The 19,865-nt window shown below is 42.0% G+C and overlaps 1 protein-coding gene across 1 annotated transcript in view; it reads left to right on the forward strand.

The window, feature by feature from the left end:
- Positions 1–1,220: 1,220 nt before the first annotated feature.
- GLRA1 (glycine receptor alpha 1) overlaps positions 1,221–19,865 on the forward strand; it is an 82,133-nt gene continuing 63,488 nt past the window's right edge. Inside the window, exon 1 of the mRNA XM_069102289.1 lies at positions 1,221–1,276. Within this exon, the coding sequence (XP_068958390.1) occupies positions 1,221–1,276 (56 nt within the window). The remainder of the gene's footprint in view (positions 1,277–19,865) is intronic.

Genomic DNA, 19,865 nt, shown 5'->3' on the forward strand with positions numbered 1-19,865 from the left:
TCTTGGCCGAACTAAATTTCCGAGGTCATCGTAAGATGTCCAAGACCTAGAGGAAAAGAAAAGAAAAAGAGAGAGAGAGAGAGAGAGAGATGTCTTTATCCATTCCTCCCCTTACCCCCCAAAAAAAGTAAGACTATCTTCCAGCACTTCACTAGTTAATGCGTCCTGGGGCCTAACACGCGATTGGTCCGTAGGAGGGGGAAAGCAGGTTTTCGGAGCCGAAGGCCAATGAGCGCTGCTTGTGGGTGGGTTTGAAGAGACTAGGGAGTGTTTTCCCCCTTCTTACCCCCTATTCCCCCTCTTTCCCCTCCCTCCCCCAGTTTAGTAAATTAATGCAGCGAGAAAGTCCGAGGAACTGAAGGAGTCCTGTCTGGGGGGAGATGGGGAGACTGGAGGCCAGTGCCGACAAGTAAAAAAGAGAGAGACCGCTGGAAGAATTCTCCTTTCCTATCCAGCCGGACCGCCATGGACCACCCCCAGCCCCTGAAACTTGCCCCGAGCCCTCTCGCGTCTCCAGCCCCAAGCGATGGGACACCTGCCCTGCAGCGATCATAACTTATCTGGCGGGTGGGGGGGTGGGGGGAACGGAGAAGCAGGAATCGCGAGGCGACAGACAGCAGCCAGCCTAGAGGTAGCGGAGTGAGCCTTCCCGGACTCTGCCTGACACATTCCCTGGGATTTAACTGAAGCAAGCACCCAGCGCCAACCACCTCCCAGCCCCTCACCTCGTTTCCCAACCCTCCTGCCAGCGCCAGAGCCGAAAGCCCTTCCCTATCCACGATGTTTGCCGGGTCCAGCCGTCCAAGGCCAGCCTTTTGATCTCCGCAGGAGAAATATTTTTTCTTCACCTTGCAGGGATCTGTCCGTTTAAATAGAAAAAGGAGGAGGGGGAGAACAATAAAAGGAAACAAGCCCACCCTAAATACACCAACTCAGCCCCTCCACCCGACCGCGGCAGGGAGCGATCAGCCAAGCTAGAGTTTATTAAACGGCGATACTCTCTCCCTGGGCGGAAAGACTGGGATCCAGGCGCTATCCGTGGTCCTGAAATCCACCTCCTCCCCCTTTGGGGGTTCCACCCCCAACATCTGGATTGTACTTTTTTTAATCGCCAGTGGAAAAGTCCCAGCGCTTGATTCACCTTGTTTTGTAAGTGCCAATTCTAAACATCTTTTCTGCCCCTAAAACTCGTGGACTACAAAAGCATCGGACCTGGGAAAATGTGCAGCTTTAATACACTTAGGCTGTACCTTTGGGAGACGATTGTATTCTTCAGGTATGAGATTTTTTTTTTCTACTGACCACGCCACGGTGGTGCTGGGATGCGGAGGGGGAGGTGGGGAGAGCGGACTGGAGGCGGGCTCTGACCAAGTCCCCCTCCCTTTTCAGCTAGGGGCTGAGGACCTCTGCATTCGGGGCATGCCGTCTGATTGGTGTGGGGAGGAAGGTCTGGGGGCTGTTGGTCCCTTAGGCAGCTGTGTTTCCGCTTGCCGTGTCTTATATAGCCCCTTTACTATAGCTCACCCGCCTCCTTCTGCATGTCGGCTCACACACGATTGAGGACTTTAAGGGGGAGCGGTATGAGTTACTGAGTTTAATGAGGACTGCATTCTCTCTAACCGCAGTGCCGAAAACCCAAGCTCTCCTCGGTCTGGGAGCGGAGGGACAACTAGTGGTGGGGGGGAAGGTTGCACTTGAGCTCGCTGGACACAGAACGTTCCATATGCTCCTTAGTTTGGTTTCTGTTTGGAGGACGGAGGTGGGGATGGGAGAATGAACAGGGGCTTATAGAGTAGTCTCATTGGCGATGCAGCTTAGAAAGCACCTGGTGTTTGTAATCACACACATGAGTTCTATTATTTTTAAGAACAAATGTTTGAAAATCGACCCTCAGTTACCTCCTATTTAAAATGAAAGAACTGAGTTCGACTTTAGCTCTAACATTCTCTTCTATATTTTAGGGTCCCTTCCTGCTCTATGTTCTATGCTGTAAGACCATTTACAACTCTGACATTCTATGTTCAGTATTTTAAGGTCCCTTCTGGTTCTAAATATCTAGGAACCATGATTTTTGAGCTAAATAAAATAGCCAGGAAATAGATTCCCATTCTGAAACTTTATACTTACCTCCCCCCCCCCCCATAATCTATTCTATCACTCCAGAAGGTTCCTAATTGATTAATTTTAGAGTTTTTTTAATTTTTAATTTATTCTGTCAAAGAGATGGGGTATCCTCCTCCCCCCCCCTTCCCCACCCCATTGCTTAGATCCCCTTCTGGATTTAAAAATCAGTGCCCTGCAGACTTGCATCTCTCAGACTAGGAGTGGTATAAAAGTGACAAACCCTTTGCCTGGGAAACCTTGAAACGGATAGCCCTGTTGTAAGTGGGTGAATCATCCCATGCTCAGAGAGGGTGATGATAAATGTCATATACTCGAATTGGAAAAAATCATTCTTCCCTCTCAACCCGCAGGGATCATTCATCTTCCTCGTTTGGGCTGCCCGCCTCTTGTGCCTCAACCTGGCAGTTGATTAAGAGTCGTTTCAAAAACAGTCAATGTTGGGGTTTTTAATAAGTAAACAATGAATATTATTCTCCCCCAGTACTGACAAACAAGTGTCTGGGTCTTGTTATTGTCAGCACTGATGTTCTATTAAATAGCAGAGGACTCTGCTTATGATCTGTCAGTTTGGTTAATGAATTGGTAGGCTTATTGACCAAAGGTTTTTATCTCTCTCCCCCACCCCTTTAGAATTGTACAGTCCTAAGCCAACACCTGACCAGGGTATCCCCTCTTATTGTCTTCCTCCTTTCAGACTGTAACATAAAATGAAACAGCACACACACTTCAAATTTTCCCATGATTTGTGGTTACAACCTCTGTTTCCAATGATACTTTTATAAATTAATCAGGAAAGGGTAGTAAGGACAAATAGAAATTATGGAGCTATACGGGCCTTGAATAACATGCATAGCACAGTAGAAAGAGGACTGGGATGAGGAGTCAAGCAATGTGGGGGTTTTAGTTCCATCTCTATTAGTAACTCACTGTATATAACCTTGGACAAGTCATTTTCCCTCTCTGGACCTCAGTTTCCCACTCCGCTAAATGAGGAGATTGTCCTCATGATGGTCTCTAAGGTTCCTTATAGCTCTGACATGCTATGATTCTATGACTTTAAAAGAGCATTCAGTTTGTCCTCTCAACTAATGATGTCAGATCTTCCCTCCCCTAAAGTATGTGGTAGAACTGCAAAATGCTGAGGAGGTAGGCCAGTGGGTAACATTTGTATGCAAAAATGTGCTTCTCCTTTTGGCTTACAGGAGGTAGGACTAAACTAGAGAGATTAAAGAGCAAATTAATAGGACTGAGCACATCTTCCCTTTTTTTTTAATGAACACTTTGCAGTGTTTGATATTTCTGTCTCAGACATTGCATTTCACAAAGGGGAGACATGCCACAGAAAAGAAAGATTTGCATTTTAATTGTTTTGATAGGATTGTGGAAGGACCCAGCTCATTCTGTTGGTTGTAACAGAAAGACTTACTATGCTCGGCTTCCTTCTCCCCCATCATTCTTTAAGATATGTGATACACAATGTGTGTGAGTAATGATACGATTCCATGTGCTCTTAGAGAATGAAACACCACTTCTTATGCATGCTTCTGAATAGTGGGAGCTGGGGGTGGAGAGAAGTGTTAAGGAAAACTGCATTTAATACACTGGACAACCTACCTTATTTTAGGGGTGAGATGTTCATAGGATGACAGTATCTGTATCTGGAAGGGAGCTAAGAGATTCATTTATCCAATCTACACACACATTTTACAGATGAAAAAACTGATGCTCAGTGAAGTTAAATGATTTTTTTCCCAAGGTCACATAGGTAGTGAATGTAAAACCTAAGATAAGCAATGATTTCTTTATCATGTATAACATGGAAGATATAGAAATTAAATGAGGAAAGTCATGTCAATCATTTTTCAACAGAAGGAAAAGAAGGATCACAATGAGGTAACATCATTAGGTTCCCTTTGTCCCATTATTCCCTCTTTCTTCTGTGCACTGGGCCATAGAGTCTCATGTTTAGGCCAAATAGTGGGGTAAATAAAATCATCTTTATTTAAAACTGGAGTTTTATACTGGGGACATGGGAAGAGAAATGAACAACACCCCAATCCTTGCTTATTTGCACTATGTTGGGTACAGATAAACTACATAAGTCCTTAGGAAGACATTAAATGATGTCAACTGCTTACCTTGTGAGGAAATCTCTGGGTGAAAGTGTTCTGAACCCCATATCTACTACTTTATAAGCTTTCATGTATTAGACATTGCAATAAATCAACACACACACAGTCCTAGGAAAGGAGTGTAACAAAAAGGAATATTTGCTGTGTGGCAAATGACAGGACAAAGTAAGGGATATGTGACTCAAAAGAACTAGGTTCTAATCCTGTCTCTGCCAACTCACTACATTGACCTTGGGGAATTCATTTAAACTCTCTGAGCCGCAGTTTCCCTATCTACAAAACGACAGGATTGGACTAAGACAGTGGATCATCTCTAAGACCCCTTCTGGCTCTGACATTCTATGATCTATGTTCTAAGGTCCCTTCCAGGCCTGACATTCTATGTTCTAAAATCCCTTCTACCTCTGACAGTTTTTGGTTTAAGGCCACCTGCACACTGCTATTTTATGTTCTGTGTTCTGATATCCTTTCCAATTCAGATTTTCTGTGGTTCAATAGCTCTAAGCCATAGAAGGAAAATTCTCTCTCACTTTCTGTGATCCTTCCCACTGGCTAGTGACCACATTGTTCCTTTTCCTCAGTGAAGCTGCAGTCTTCCTTTAGCCCTGCCTAATACATTTTGGCCCTGCTGAGCCATGGCCGCAGGGCTACTGAGGAGTTTCTCTAGGATCGGTCAGGTTGCTGAAGACCTTCCTTCATAGTTCCTTCTTGACTGTAATGTTCAGTTTGACCTACAAATAGCACCCCCAGCTTGATGAACTCATGCAAGGAGAATTACAACTTAGGCCAAGTGAGGAGTAAAGAAGACATCATATCTGATATTTCCAGGGTAACCTCCTGGGCAAAGAGCTTAGTCTGTTGGGGTTTTCAAGTCGTTTTCAACTAGTAAATAATCCACACTAATTTTGAAGGTTGGTGTCAGTTAGAGATGGGGGTATCACCTCATGTTAGTGTGACTCTTGTCATGGTTCAGAGAAGGAAGGATTTTAGGAAATCAATTTTACCTTGTCCATAAAAAGAGGTGGCGATGGTGTCCTGATGTAGTGGAAAACACACTTGTTACTCAAGAAAATTCTTTAAGGCCTGGCTCTTTCAGTAACTAGCTGTGTGTCCTTTGACAAGTCATATCTCCTCTCTGAGACTCAGTTAACTCCTCTGTAAAATAAGAGAGGTGGACCAAGTGGTCTTCCATCTCTGACTTTCTACAAGGTCTACTTCTGTGAGTATAGGTTCCTGACTAAGAAAGCTCAGGATTGATTTTTCCCAATGGTTCTAGTGACTCCACTTCAGAAAGATTCCACATTCTTTCACTTTCTAACATTCACCAAGATTTTGAACCCTTGCTGTGCACGCCCACACCATGCTAGGCATAGGGAAGGTTAAGGGGAAGTATCAAAGGAAGCAAATGTCATACTCTCAGCCCTCACAAAGCCCTGGCAGTTTGAAAAGGGGATGCAGATGCATTAAAGGTGCACTAAGAATCATTTCCCTCAGAACAGAGATGCCCGCAGAGCTCCCCATCAGGTGGCTTGCGCAAGCGCCCTGTAACACCATCACATTGATGCGGGCGTCATTAGCTTTATTTCCTTCATCAGCTGGCAGGAGCCAGGATGATTTTCACGATGGATGGAGCTGCCTCCTGGGCTGGGGGGTCTCAAAACAATTCTTCAGGGTTGCATAACATTCAGGAATGGAAAAATCACTGGCCTGAGAGTCAGGAAACCTAGGTTTGGGGGGGAAGGGTGGAGTCTAGGCCCAGCAGCTCCAATGACCAGTTCTGTGGCCTTGAAGAAGCATATCTCCTCTCTGGGTCTCAGTTTCTTCACCTGCAAAATGGGGATAATAATATTCTTCCCTAATTTGCTTCTGAAGTTGTTATAAGGAAGGTATGTTTTATAAACCACCATCTTGGCACAGTGGAAAAAAGCACTGAGTTTGGAATCAGAGTACATGGGTCTGAGTCCTGGATCCCTTGTTTAGCCTTCTGTGCCCTCAGACAAGTCTTTCCACCTTGACTTTTCCTCATTTTTAAAATGTGAAAAGTCACACTTTGTGTATTAAATGAGAAAATAGATGTAAATCCCTTTGTAAACCAGGAATCAATATACAAATGTAAGATTTTATTAAATAACAATAACAAATGACCATAATATACTATTGAAATGTGAGCTGTTATCAATGTTGTTGTTCTCATCTGCTATAAAAATCACAGACTCATAGGATTTAGAACAAAAGGACCTCTTAGATGGTCCAAATACTTCATTACTCAGAGGAAGAAACTAAGGCCCAAAGAGTTAAGTGGCTTGCCTGAGGCTACACAGGGAGAGTCAGAGACAAGGATTCAAATCCAGGTCAAAGATACCGTTTTGCGGATGGAACAGGCTGGTACCCGGGGCTGAGAAATCAAGAAGTATCAACTGGGAGACAAGGGGGACATCAGGCTTTTCTCAGAACTTTCATACATAACAACACCCTGGACGATCCACGTCCCAGTTAGAAAAGGGCAGAGAGAGTGGCACTGCGTCAGTTTGTGCTGGAGTCCCAACACCCACAAGCAAGGGCTTCCATGCGGATCTAACAGCAACCTTCTGCCCAAGTCCACGCAATGGGAAACTGTACCACTGGGGCAGCCCCCAGATCCATGAGAAAAGCTGCCCTTGGTGCAATGGTAATCCCAACATGGGGGCTTGAGGGCTGGGAAATGGCAAAGGATGGTCCTTTATTCAGCTGTGCTGCCAGGCTCTGGGATGAAAGACCCTTCAAGGGGTCGAGGGCCCCAAAGCTTTTGAAACTCCCCATAAAGGCTTCTATTGTGGTCTTCTGAAGTTGATATTGTCCCGTTCTCCTGAGGCTAATTCAGTCCAATTAGATTACCACTCTCAGCCTTTGAATTCAGATATTATTCAGTGTCAGGAGATAATGAGTTTGCCGTTTTAACGGGGAGTCACTGCCAGTCATTAATCTGAGGTTTGACACTGGCCACGGGAGTCTTTCTTTAGCCAAGCCAGCTGGCTTACAAAAGCAGTGTCACTAAGCATCTCAGGCCCTATTCTTCTCCATGACCCCCACCACTCTGTCCACCCTGCCTGGGCCTTACTGACCAAAGAAAGGAGGCCCCACTGCTAAAAAACCTCCTGATTGACTTGCAAAATCCTATTTTGCACACAATTCCTCCAATAATAATGATTATACCACCATATTAATAATAGCAAATATTGATATAGCCCCATACAGTTACAAAGCATTGTCCCTGTTATCTCATTTAATCCGTACAACAGAACTTCATCAGATGGCAGATCGGCAGATAGGCAGAGTAGGAATTATTGCCCCCTTTGTTCAGATGAGGAAGCTGAACTTCCAAGTGCAGCTTATCAGATATCTGGCAGCCTGACTGAACGGAAAGAGCATCAGATGTCAAGTCAGAATACTGGGTTTAAGTCCCTACCCTCTCACTTACTGACTATGTAACCTTGGACAAGCCAGCCCTCCTCTCCAAGCCTCAGTTTCCTAGGCCGTATTGAGAGTGATAATACTTGTCCCCCCTTCCTCCTTGCTTCACAGCATTCTTATGAAGAGAGCCCTTTGTGAACTATATAGTGCTAAAGAAAAATAAGCTCCCTGCTCAAGTCCATTGGTTCTTCGACTACACTATTCTCGTTTTCAATTATTTCCTTTACTTATTCTTTTTTTTTTCAATTTTTTTGAAGACACAAAGAAACAAACTGTAAAGTGCTGCCCTAGGGGAATGTAGAAGGGGTGCGTGTATGTGATTGGCTGATTTGGGGAGAGGAAAGGGTGTGCAGAATTCATACCTATTAATATTATTATTGCATTTCTATGCAAATTAAATCGTTACTACTGTATATGCTCCTTGGACTTTTAGATATCTGTACCATCTAAATGATGCTCTCTGATCTCAGGACTCCTCTCTCTCCCTCTTCCTTTCCTCAGATTTCATAGCCGTGACTGTACATGAACCCCAATCAGTGCAATGAGTGCCAGCCACTCCAGAGCTGCACTGTGGCATTGTTCATTGGCTGATTTCAATGCCCACCCCTTCCCTAAAAGCAGTATCTGATAAACACCTAATTTCTTTCTTTTAATTAAAGTGGCTGCTATAACACCAATGAGTAGGTGTAATGCCAGTGTTCATGTTCCCTAGAAGGTTTACTCCATAATTTATCAAAGCTGCTCTGACCATTGGGCCATTATCCCTCTCCTGCTGGCATTTTCTGGAACAAGTGTGTAAAGGCAAGTAGCAAATTGTATATCAACTCTGTCTAACCAGGTCTGCATTTTTAATTTCCTCAACTCTTTCTCTCCCTCCTCTTTTATTTCTCCCCCAGCCCCCCAGATGCAATTGTAATAACTCCTGCAGACTGTTGGATTTTTTTCGGAGAAGAAGCAGGGAGAGGGTGAAGAGGGTTGGTTAGGAATATAGTCTGTCCCTAAATATAGGCCAGTCTTTGGAAATCAGATCAGAGAAGAAAGAGGGTAGATGGATGGATGGATGGATGGATGGATGGATGGATGGATGGATGGATGGATGGATGAATAGATGGATGAATAGATGGATGGATACACTAATAAAAACACCAATTATGTTTCATATACAGGTTTTATAAAAGCCAGATTTGGGGTGGGGGGAAACATTCAATATTTTTGGACCAATATATAGCATATAGGATATGGCAGATCCTTTTAATCTCTCACTTGTCACTGATGATATTCATAAAAAGAAAGTCATCAGTGTGTAAAGAAAAGTGAACAAGATTTATAATCAGAAGATTTGGACTCAAATCCCAGCTTTGTTTCCTGTATGACCTTCATTTAATCTCTCTTGGCCCATTTTTCCATCTGTAAAATGAGGAATTTGGACTAAATTCTCTCTAAGGTCCTTTCTGGATCTAAATTTCATGATACTTTATAATACGCATTAAAGAACTATTCTTCAGAAGGAGAAGTTATATTATTGATTCTCCAGATGCCATCACTATTTAAAGTTGTGTTTCTGGCAAAGAAGATCATAGAATCATAGGGTTAGGGGGCCCTCCAAAGTTATCCATATCCATTCTTCAATAGGAATCTCTTCTACAGCATTCCTGACAAGTGGTTATCCAATCACTACCTGAAGAACCCCACCCAAGTGATGAGAAGCTCACTGATCCATAAACCAATGTGCAGCACTAATCATTAGCACTGAATATCCTCACTCTTTCATCTGAGTCCAATAATATGCATCTGTGGGAGAGCTAACTGAAGCTGGAGGACAAACCATGCCCAAGATTAGAATTCATCTATGGCCTTAGCCAGGGTTCAGCCTGTTGTATGGATCAGGATTCAGGCTAGGGTTCAGTGTATGATTGTGGTTAGGACTTAGCCTGAAGCCATGGAACACAATAGGAGCAAATTAAGGCTACATATATCAAGCATAAGGCTTCATATTCATTTTAACAACCACTAAGTCAATCAATCTGGTCCCAAACCTTCCTGCACCATTGAGAAAAAAAAATTTCAGATGAGGAAACAGACATCATCCCTTAGTTTTCTAAGGATGTCCCCAGCTACTGCCTATCAGGACAGTCCTAACAGACTGCTCAAGAACTATTACTGCATTTAAAGAAGCATAGTGTCTGGAGCAAGGAGGTTGATAATCGTGTTGTCCCACAGCACAGTCAAACTCTACTAGAAAACTGCCTTCAGTTCTGCACAATACATTTTAGGAAAGGAATTGACAAGTTAAAATACAACCACAGAAAAATGGCCAGGATGGGTGGTGGACCAGGGCAGCTTCACTAACCATGCAAGGATCTGAAGAAGCTTAGTCTAGAGAGGAGAAGATTTGGGAGAGGGGATTATCACTGAGGTGAAGTCTGAAAGGGTTATCCATGGGAAAGAAATTAGACTTGTTCTGGTAAGCACCAAGTGGCAACTAGAACAAAGTAGGGAAGTTAAAGAGAGGCAAAATTTGACTCCGTTTATTACTCTAACTTCCTAAAACTTAGGGTTGCCCAAAACTCAAATGAGTCGTTTGGGGAAATAATGAGTTTACCATCCCTAGAATATTTAAAAGGAAGCTCAAACACTTATAGGATCTGTTACAGAGAGGATTCTCACTCAGGTAGGGGTTGAAGTAGATAACCTCTGAGGTCTTTGCGAGCTCTGAGATTCTGTGATGCTATGAGTCATCTTCACTGGCACTCCCAAGTACTTCTTCTGGTCATAACTGGTGAATCCAAACTCCCATCAGAGAAGAGGACTGGAAGAGAATAACCCTTTTAGAGGGGGAGAGACAACATCCCCTTTGCTATTATAACGACTGAGCATGATTCTTGGAATCATCTGACCGCTCCATATCACTGACAGAATTGGAAAGGGCAGTTGCTGTATGCTTAAATTGAAGGGTGCTCACGATTTCCTTTGGATAGGAAATGACAGTAGTGGAAATGGCCACTAGGGCAAAGGAGGGGTAGGGGAAGTGGTGAAGAGGGTGATAGTAAAATGTCTATCCCTGAGAATTGGTTAGCTTGTTGGTGAAGACAGTTCATTCCTACCTTAATGAGGGACCTGGGACATTTTATATTGCTCTAGACCAGCTTCCAAGAGGTAAAACAAAGATTCTTCCTATAACATAAGGAACTCAAATACAGAATCATCAGAGGAAAGAGACTTTCAGTGTCCAGGCTGAGGTTCTGCGATGAGGGGTAAAAAAAGAATGATTCAGCAACCAGTGGGCACCAAGGGAGACATCAGGAAGATGGTAATCTGGAATATCAGGTGATTCTATATACACCTGGGCTGAGAAGAATCACCTAGGTAAGTTGGGGGTGATTACTGGCAGTTCTCAACTTCCTAGAGGAAAAAAAACAGCTAAAGAACAGTAGAAAAAATTAATTTTTTAAAAAATAATTGTAGAATAATATGGAGTAAGCAGTCCTGGGCTGAAAATAGTTGCTGCAAATGGAACTGAACAAGAAAAAATCTGGAAAGTCTATATCTGGTGAGGAAAAAAAGGCTACAACCCAAAAGATCATGGAGGTGGTAGCTCAGAAGAAACAGAAAGAGAATTCAGAAAAGCCCAAATCATCATTTTTTCAAACGAACACTTTTATAGCACTTTAAAATTTGCAGACAAACTCTGGGTTCTTTTCTGGCTCTTAGATTCTGTCATTTTCATACATTGTCTCATTTGAGCTGCACAGTACTCCAGTGAGCTGGGTACTGGAGGTATTATCATCCCTGTTTTATAGATGAGGAAACAGGGCAGTAGTCAAAGAAGTAAAGTGATTTGTCTGGGATCACACAGCTTGTAAATATCTGAGGAAGCATTTTAAACCAGATTTTCCTGATGCTAGGTATAGGACTCTACTCCAAATCACTGCCTCTAAGAAAGGACTGAAAACAAGCAAAACTCTAAAAGAATATGATGGGATTCAGTGTTCTGGGAGGTGGCAGGGGAGTATACAATCCCATGATGCCTAAAGAGAATTGACAGAAGGGCCGCTAGGTGGGGCAGTGAACAGAGCACCAGCCCTGGAGTCAGGAGGATCTGAGTTCAAATGTAACCTCAGACACTTAACACAAAAACTAGCCATGTGACCTTGGGCAAGTCACTTAACCCCAATTGCTCTACCTTCCCCCCTCCAAAAAAAAAGCAAAAGACAAAAATAAAATAAAAATGAGTAAATTGCTTTTAAAAGAGAGAGAGAATTGACAGAGAAGGAGAAAGTCAAAATAAGGCATTTGAATGGGGAATGACTGTAGCCCCAAGATGAAGAGGATTATGTGTGATTGTGAAACTCCCTAGAGCTATAAAGAAGGGTGAGATCATTCTCCTGATACAAGTAACCATTGTAGTAGGCATAGTTAGAAGCCATCCCTTAGGTATCTGGAATATAGGACATTGAGAACTGTGGAGGATAAAATATGTGTGTAGCATCAGTGTTGGATTTGGGGTGATTAGTGATGTGAGCTAAAGAAAAAGAATGATTAATGACATGACTATAGAGAGACTGAGAAAATGCAAAATGGTATGTGTATTTGTGGAGATTCTTCCATTAATTTGTTTGCCTGTGGATTGGGCATGAATCCCCAACAATTTATGGGCAAGTCCAGGCCAGGGAGCCTAAAGGAAATTGGATAGAGTGAGTATTAGAACCAGTAGAAGCTGCTATATTCTGCTGGTGCTAGAACTGAGTGAATGCTAGTCCCCAGTACCCTCCCATGGTTCAATTTCAGGACAGTGGTGACAAACCCTGAGTATTTGAATGTCATGGCTCTCACCTCCTGAAAGTCTGCACATGGGGGGGAAAAGCACCCAGGAAAGGCAGAGGCACAAGCAGACCCAGAGGTTGAAGAGTGTTTGAGATTAGTGTAGGCATGAATGTGTCCAAGTCATTCATACCTCGATGAAGATTAGCCTTAAGAACATTCACTTGGGCTTGTGTGGCAGGGCCTATTCTAAATCCCTTGGTCTGCTGAATCATCTCACACATTCAAGGCAGTCCATTGGAAGAAATACTGAAAATAAAGGGTCTGAGTGCATGTTAGCCTGCTTACCATGCTCATAGCATGCTTAAGCATCTAAAAACTACCTTAGGCAAGCTAGGAGTTAAATCAGAAACTCAAACCATGTATAAATTAACAAACTTTGACACCTTTGTTATATGAATAAACTGATAATCAGCTTACAAAGGAGTGAGCATTTTTACTCTGAGATAATCTCCAAAGTCCAACCAAGGTCATGAAAAAGAGACTTCTATCTTTATGAGAACAAGTCCAAAGTCAGCCATTAGGATGAGTCACAATCTTCCCCTTCCCTTTCTCTTGCTTTAAACCTATCAAGTCATGTCAACAAGAGTTGAATTATAATGCTCCAAGATTCTAAAGCATAGATATGAGATGACACCCTACTTCCCCACCAATTTTCATTGCTAGAACCCCTAGGAACAGAGGAAAACTGACTGACTTACATTAGAGATGGGACCTTTCCTGTACAAAGGGGGAAAGCTGGGAAGCCCCAAAGAATTGTATTGGATGCAAACTCAGAAATTTGTAGCATCACAATCCCCGGCCCTCTTGAGTCCTTAGTTGACTATTCAGAACACCTCTCCAACAAATCCCATTTGGATACATAGAGATTTGTATATCCCCTTTCCCTCCTAACTGTGTATGCTGATTGACCACAGAATAGCTTGTATGAAGAGGCATTTGCCACCAAATGTCGGCATTAAAATAGGCAGCAAAATTTGATCAATTATTCTGCTTATCCGAAGAAAAAAATATCCTATGAGACTAAAGGAATAGAACTAATGTAAATTGTTGTCAAGAGTAGGGCTAACTCGGCTTAATGTTGCCTTTGGCATAAAAATATCTGTCATGAGGCTGGGCCACCACTAAGGGGAACACACAGTGGAAATGTGTGCTAAACTGATGCAAATTAAGGTGATCTCTTACAAGTGACCTTGGGCCAGTCTGTTCTACTTTCCAGGTCTCCTTTTCCTTAGCTCTAAAATGAGACTGTTGGACCAGAAGACCTTGAAGCTCTGAAATGCTCAATGTGAATTTACCTCTTTCCTTACCCCCACCTCTAATCCTCCTTATTTGCAATTGGTTGTTGAAAAACAAGTCCAGGACCTAAATTGCCCCCCTGATGTCCAGAGATAAGACTGTCTCTCCATTGGTTTCCTTAGGTTACAAGTCATAAGTCATGTGTGGAGGAGGGGGTAGAGAGCAACATGACATAATAGGACATTTATTGGATTAAACACTGAAAGATACTTCTCCCAATTTGAGCCTCAGTTTCCCAATCTATAAAATTAGGGAGTTGAGTTAGATCATCTCCAAAGCCACTTCCTGACCTAAAGCTTTATGTTCCATATTCTATAGTATATTCTAGTACTGATATTCTCTGTTCTCTGTTGCAAGGTCCCCTATATCTATATTTTATGTCCTAGGACCCCTCCTACCTCTGACCCTCTATGGTCTAGGGTATTCTAACTCCTAGCCTGGTATTTCAAGGACTGAACTGACTCTTTGGCCCCATGGTTGAGTTTTAAACACTTAGTGCAATTCTGAATAAACCTCCTGTTCAAACACAGTTACCCTAGGATCCTGGGACAGGAGCAATCCCAGCGATCTCTAATGCCTAATCAGAATGCACTCCACGAAGCTGTCAAGCCAGTCAATGGCTCTCATTACCTCCCAGGCACAGAGTCTTGGGTTTTCATTTGCTTGTTTACCAGATAAATTTTTCTTGAAAAGTACATGCCTGAGAACAGTGGCTTGGGCCTTTGGAGAAAGAAATATTCCATCTGGTCAACAATCAGTAGTGGTGACTGGTCATTTGAGGTTTTTCAAGCATGAAGACTATCAATAATGGGGAGAAATCATAATGATAAGAGAGAAACAGATGAAAGTCAAGTGCCTGGGGACTGGATGTTTCACTAAGCAGAGACTGGTTATATCTGGCCTGGAACCTCTCACTGAGCATTCTTCTCCCATGACTGAGGTGGCAAACAGATGTCTGGTGGAAAGGGCAAGCAAGGGAATTTGTAGAGTTTGGGGATGGGAGGAAGACAGTGTGTTGGGGAGGAAGGTCGGGGAGAGAGATGATATGGAAGTGAGAATCCCTTGGCTACCTCATGAGTATCTTCTGCCAAAGATTCCTTCACTCCACTGTGCTCTTAGTTGATGACAGCATGTAGTGTGCTTCCCAGCTTTCCCACCACATCATTCCATTCCTCTTTAAAATGGCGACGATGCTACCTTTCACTCCCAGGGATACTGTGAGGGTAGGACAAAAGTTATAGCATCATAGAATTTAGATCTGAAAGGAAGATTAGAGATCATCCAGTCCAACACCTTCATTTTACAGAGGAATAAATAACCTAAGCCCCAGAAAAGGAAAGAAAAAGTAACTTACCTAAAGTGACACAGGCAGAATGTGAAAAAGCCAGAACACAAAAAAATGTCTTCTAAGTTGCAATAATAAGAATTCACATATCTATAAGGCTTCGACATTTAGAAAATACTTATCCTCCAAAAATTCTATTGAAATAGAGAGTATATGTATTATTGTCCCTCTTTTGTTTTTTATGTTTTTGTTATTTATTTTTAATATCCTTTTATTTTTAAATTTTGAGCTCCAGATTCTTTAATCTCCCACCCCTCCCCCACCCACTGAGAAGGGAAACAATAGCATATCAATTATATATGTGAAATCATGCAAAATATATTTTCATATTAGCCATACTGCAAAAAAAATCTAAGAGATAAATAAATAAAGCAAGAAAACTATACTTCAATTTGCACTCTGAGTTCACTCTCTTCGGAGGTGGATAGCATTTTTTCATCATGAGTCTTTTGGAATTATCGTGGATCATTTTATTAATCATACTTGCCAATTCTTTCACAGTTGATCACAATTACAACATTGCTGTTACTGTTCACAATGATCTCCTGGTTCTTCTCACTTCACTTTGCATCATTTCATATAAGTCTTGACATTTTCTTTTCCTGAAACTACCCTCCTCATCATTTCTTATAGCACAGTATTACTCTATCACAATCATATGTTATAACTTGTTCAGTCATTCCCCAATCGATAAGTATCCCCTCAATGTCCAATTTTTTGCCACCACAAAAAGAGCCCCTATATTGGCCCTTTTCTTTTTTCCTTTGATCTCTTTGGGGCACAGACCTAGTAGTGGTATTGCTAGTTCGAAGAGTATGCACACTTTTATAGCCCTTTGGGCATAGTTTCAAATTATTCTCCAGAATGGTTGGACCAGTTCATTACTCCACCAACAGTTCATTAGTGCACCTATTTTCCCTCATCCCCTCCAGCATTTGTCTTTCCTGATAGGCATTTTATTTTACCTTTCTCTAATCAAAAGTGATTTAGAGCATTTTTCTTCTGACTATAGATAGCGGATTTCTTCTTCTGAAAATTCCTTTTCATATCTTTTGAATATTTATCAATTGGGGAATGGCTCTTATTTCTATAAATCTGACTCCATTCCCTATATATTTGAGAAATGAGGCCTTTACCAGAGAAACTTGCTGTATTTTTTATATTACTTCATTGTCTATAATACCTTTTAGCAAAAAATAGTTTGCTAGATTATCTCTTTCAGTTAAGTCTAATTTTGCTTTTGCTTTTTCTGAGAGCATGATTGCCACCCCTGCCCTCTTCACTTCAGCTGAAGCATATTAGGCTCTGTACCAGCCCTTCATTTCAACCTTGTGTGTGTGTCTTTCTATCCCAAGTATATCCCTTGTACATAATATATTGTTAGATTCTGGTATCTGCTTTCATTCTATAGGCTAGTTCACCCCATTCACATTCACAGTTATGATCACTAACTGTTCCCTCCATGCCATTTTTCCTCTCTCTCTCTCTCTCTCTCTCTCTCTCTCTCTCTCTCTCTCTCTCTGTCTCTCTCTCTCTCTCTGTCTCTCTCTCTCTGTCTCTCTCTGTCTCTCTCTCATACACACACACACACACACACACCAAGTCCCTCCTCAAAATTCTGTCTTGCTTCCAACCACTGCCTTCCCCAATTTGCCCTCCTTCTTATCCTCTCCTCCCATATCTGTTATCCCTTTCCCTTCCTATCTCCCTGCTGGGTAAAATAGATTTCTATACCCGAGTGTGTGTGTGTGTGTGTGTGTGTGTGTGTTTATATTCTTCACTCTTTGAACCAATTCCAATGACAGTGAGATTCAAGCATTGCCCACCCATTTTCCCCTCCACTTCCTCACATACCTCCTTTATGTGAGAAAATATTATCCATTCTACCTCTCCCTTCCTCCTTCTCCCAGTGTATTTCTCTCACCTCGACTTAGTTTTCTAAACCACCCCAACATAGTCAACTAATACTCATGTCCTCTGTCTATGCAGACTCCTTCTAACTGCACTAATAATGATAAAGTTCTTAGAAGTTACTACATCTATCATCCTCCTATATAGGAATATAAACAGTTTAACTCCATTGAATCCTTTATGATTTTTCTTTTATGTTTACCTTTTTATGCATCTCTTAAGTCTTTTGTTTGAATGTCAAGTTTTCTATTCAGCTCTGGTCTTTGCATCAGGCATACTTGAAAGACCTCTATTTCATTAAAAATCCATTTTTCCCTAAAGGATTAGGTTTGGTTTTGCAGGATAGGTGATTCTTGGTTGTAATTCTAGCTCCTTTGCACTCTGGAATATCATATTCCAACTCCTCTGTTTCTTTAGTGTGGAAGCTGTTAAGTCTTGTGTAATCCTGTCTGTGACTCCATTACAGTTGAATTGTTGCATTCTGTTTGCTTGCAATATTTTCTCCTTGACCTGGGAGCTCTGGAATTTGGCTATAATATTCCTGAGAGTTTTCATTTTGGGATTTCTTTCAGGAGGTGGATTCTTTCAATTTATAGTATGGCATTTGGGACTAAGATATTGGAATCATTTTCCCTTATACTTTCTCAAAATATGATGTCTATGTTCTTTTTTCAATTATGGTTTTTAAGTAGTCCAATGATTCTCAAATTATCTCTCCTTAATCTATTTTCCAGGTTAGTTCCTAGGATATATTTTCCTCTATTTTTTCATTCTTTTGACTTTTTTTGTTTCTTGAAGTCTCACAAAAGCACTAGCTTCCCCTTGCTCAATTCCAATTTTTAAGGAATCATTTTCTTCTGTGAGCTTTTGTACCTTTTTCCATTTGGCCAATTCTGCTGTTTAAGGAGTTCTTTTCTTCAGTGAATTGTTGTAGCTCCTTTTCAATTTGACCTATTCTGTTTTTTAAAATGATATTTTCTCTGATATTTTTGTGTGTCTCTTTTACTAAGCTGTTAATTCTCTTTTACATAATTTTATTGTATCATTCTCAGTTCTAGTTTTCACCTATCACTTTTATCTCTTTCTTTACCTCTTCCAGGAATTCTTGTTGGGCTCAGGTCTAATTAGCATTTTTCTTTGTACCTGTTTTCACATTGTGGTCTTCTTCTAAGTTTATATCTTAGTCTTCCCTGCCACCATAGTAGCTTTTTATGGTCAAGTTCTTTTTTGTTGTTGTTTGCTCATATTCCCGCCCTATTTCTTCACTTTAAGCTCTATGTTAAAGTTGGGCTCTGCTCACCTGGGGGTGGGAGAGGCACTGTGCCAAGATTCAGGGGTTTTTTGTGTTCATGTTTTTAATCATCTGGGGGTCTGCAAGTCTTCAATGTTGCCAGGGTGATGTGATATAGGGAGAGGTATGGTTACTAATCTCCTGGTCTGTTCTTCTTTACCCAGGAAGGGTCCCTGTTCTCCTGCAGCTACAAGTACTAGTATTACTCTTAGCCATAGAACTGTAACCAGGGCCTCTCCTACCTTGTGGCCAATCACAAGCACTCCTCTCCATCCTGGAACTGTGACCTAGAACTATTTATGGGCAATAGAGTTGTCAATCAGCTCCAGCTGCACCCAGTACTAGCAAAGGGTCCCCTATAATCTCTTTCTGATCAGTTGTCTGACCCCCTTACCATCTCTGCTAAGTTCCCAAAGCTGCTGGTGCCACTGTCACAGTCACCTCCAAGATCCAAAGCTGGAGCTCCTGCCGTACTCTGGGTCTATGCCTACCCAGGTGTTATAGACTTCTCCTACAGACTTCCTAAGTTGTCTTAGGCTAGAAAAATTCTCCCTCTGATCTTTTGTTGGCTCTGACATTCCAAAATTTCATTTGATGTGTTATTTTAAAGTTGTTTGTAGGGGTATGTTGGGGTTGGAGTTCAACAGAGTTCTGGCCTGTACTCCACCCAAAAAAATTTTATTCCTCTTTTGAAGATGAGGAAACTGAGGCTGAGAGGTTTTGTGATTTATCCATGGCCACACAGCTAGCAAGTATCAAATCTAGGATTTGAATCCAGGTCAACTCATTCTAAATCCATCTCTTTTTTCCATTACATCATGATACCCAATGGTCTTGTAGCACTTGTAGGTTCTATAAAAAACTAACCTCTATCTGCCTATCTCCACCTAGTCCTCCTTCCCCAGCAAATTCCCCTATTTAGGGACAGCATTGACCTAACCTTATCACTGTTACAAGCATTATGTTAATCTCATACTAAGTTTGCCTGAGTACAGTGCAAATGGTGGAAACCAAGGCAAAGCTGAAGATGCTCCCTTCCTCCTCCTTCTTTTTCTTCTTCTTCTCTCTCTCTTTCTCATCTCTCTCCTTTTCCTTTGTCTCTCTCTTTCTCTCTCTGTCTCCTCTCTCTGTCCCTTTGTCTCTTTGTCTCTGTCTATCTTTCTCTGTGTCTCTTCTCTCTTTCCCTTTGTCTCTCTCTCTCTCCCTATGTCTCTGTCTCTATCTCTGTCTTTCCCTCATACCCTTTCCTTACCTATCTCCCATCCAGAGGGCCGTTTTACTGACTAGGGTAGAGGAGGTGGAAGAGGAAAGGTTTTTGCCACTTGCCATCTAATTGAAATTGTTTCTTCCCAGACTTAGTGCCAAGCTCTGGCTTATTCCAAATGCAGATTTATAGCTTGTATCGATCCCCCACTTCCAATTGAGTCTGCTACCGTTTTTTACAGCAAGCTGGCCTCCTTCCCCCTGAATCTTTTCCTCAAGCCCCTGGGAA

The sequence above is a fragment of the Petaurus breviceps genome, unplaced genomic scaffold (genome assembly GCF_028583685.1).
Source record: "Petaurus breviceps papuanus isolate PSGF00001 unplaced genomic scaffold, PetGlider_PUasm1.0 551, whole genome shotgun sequence".
Taxonomy (NCBI): Eukaryota; Metazoa; Chordata; class Mammalia; order Diprotodontia; family Petauridae; genus Petaurus; species Petaurus breviceps.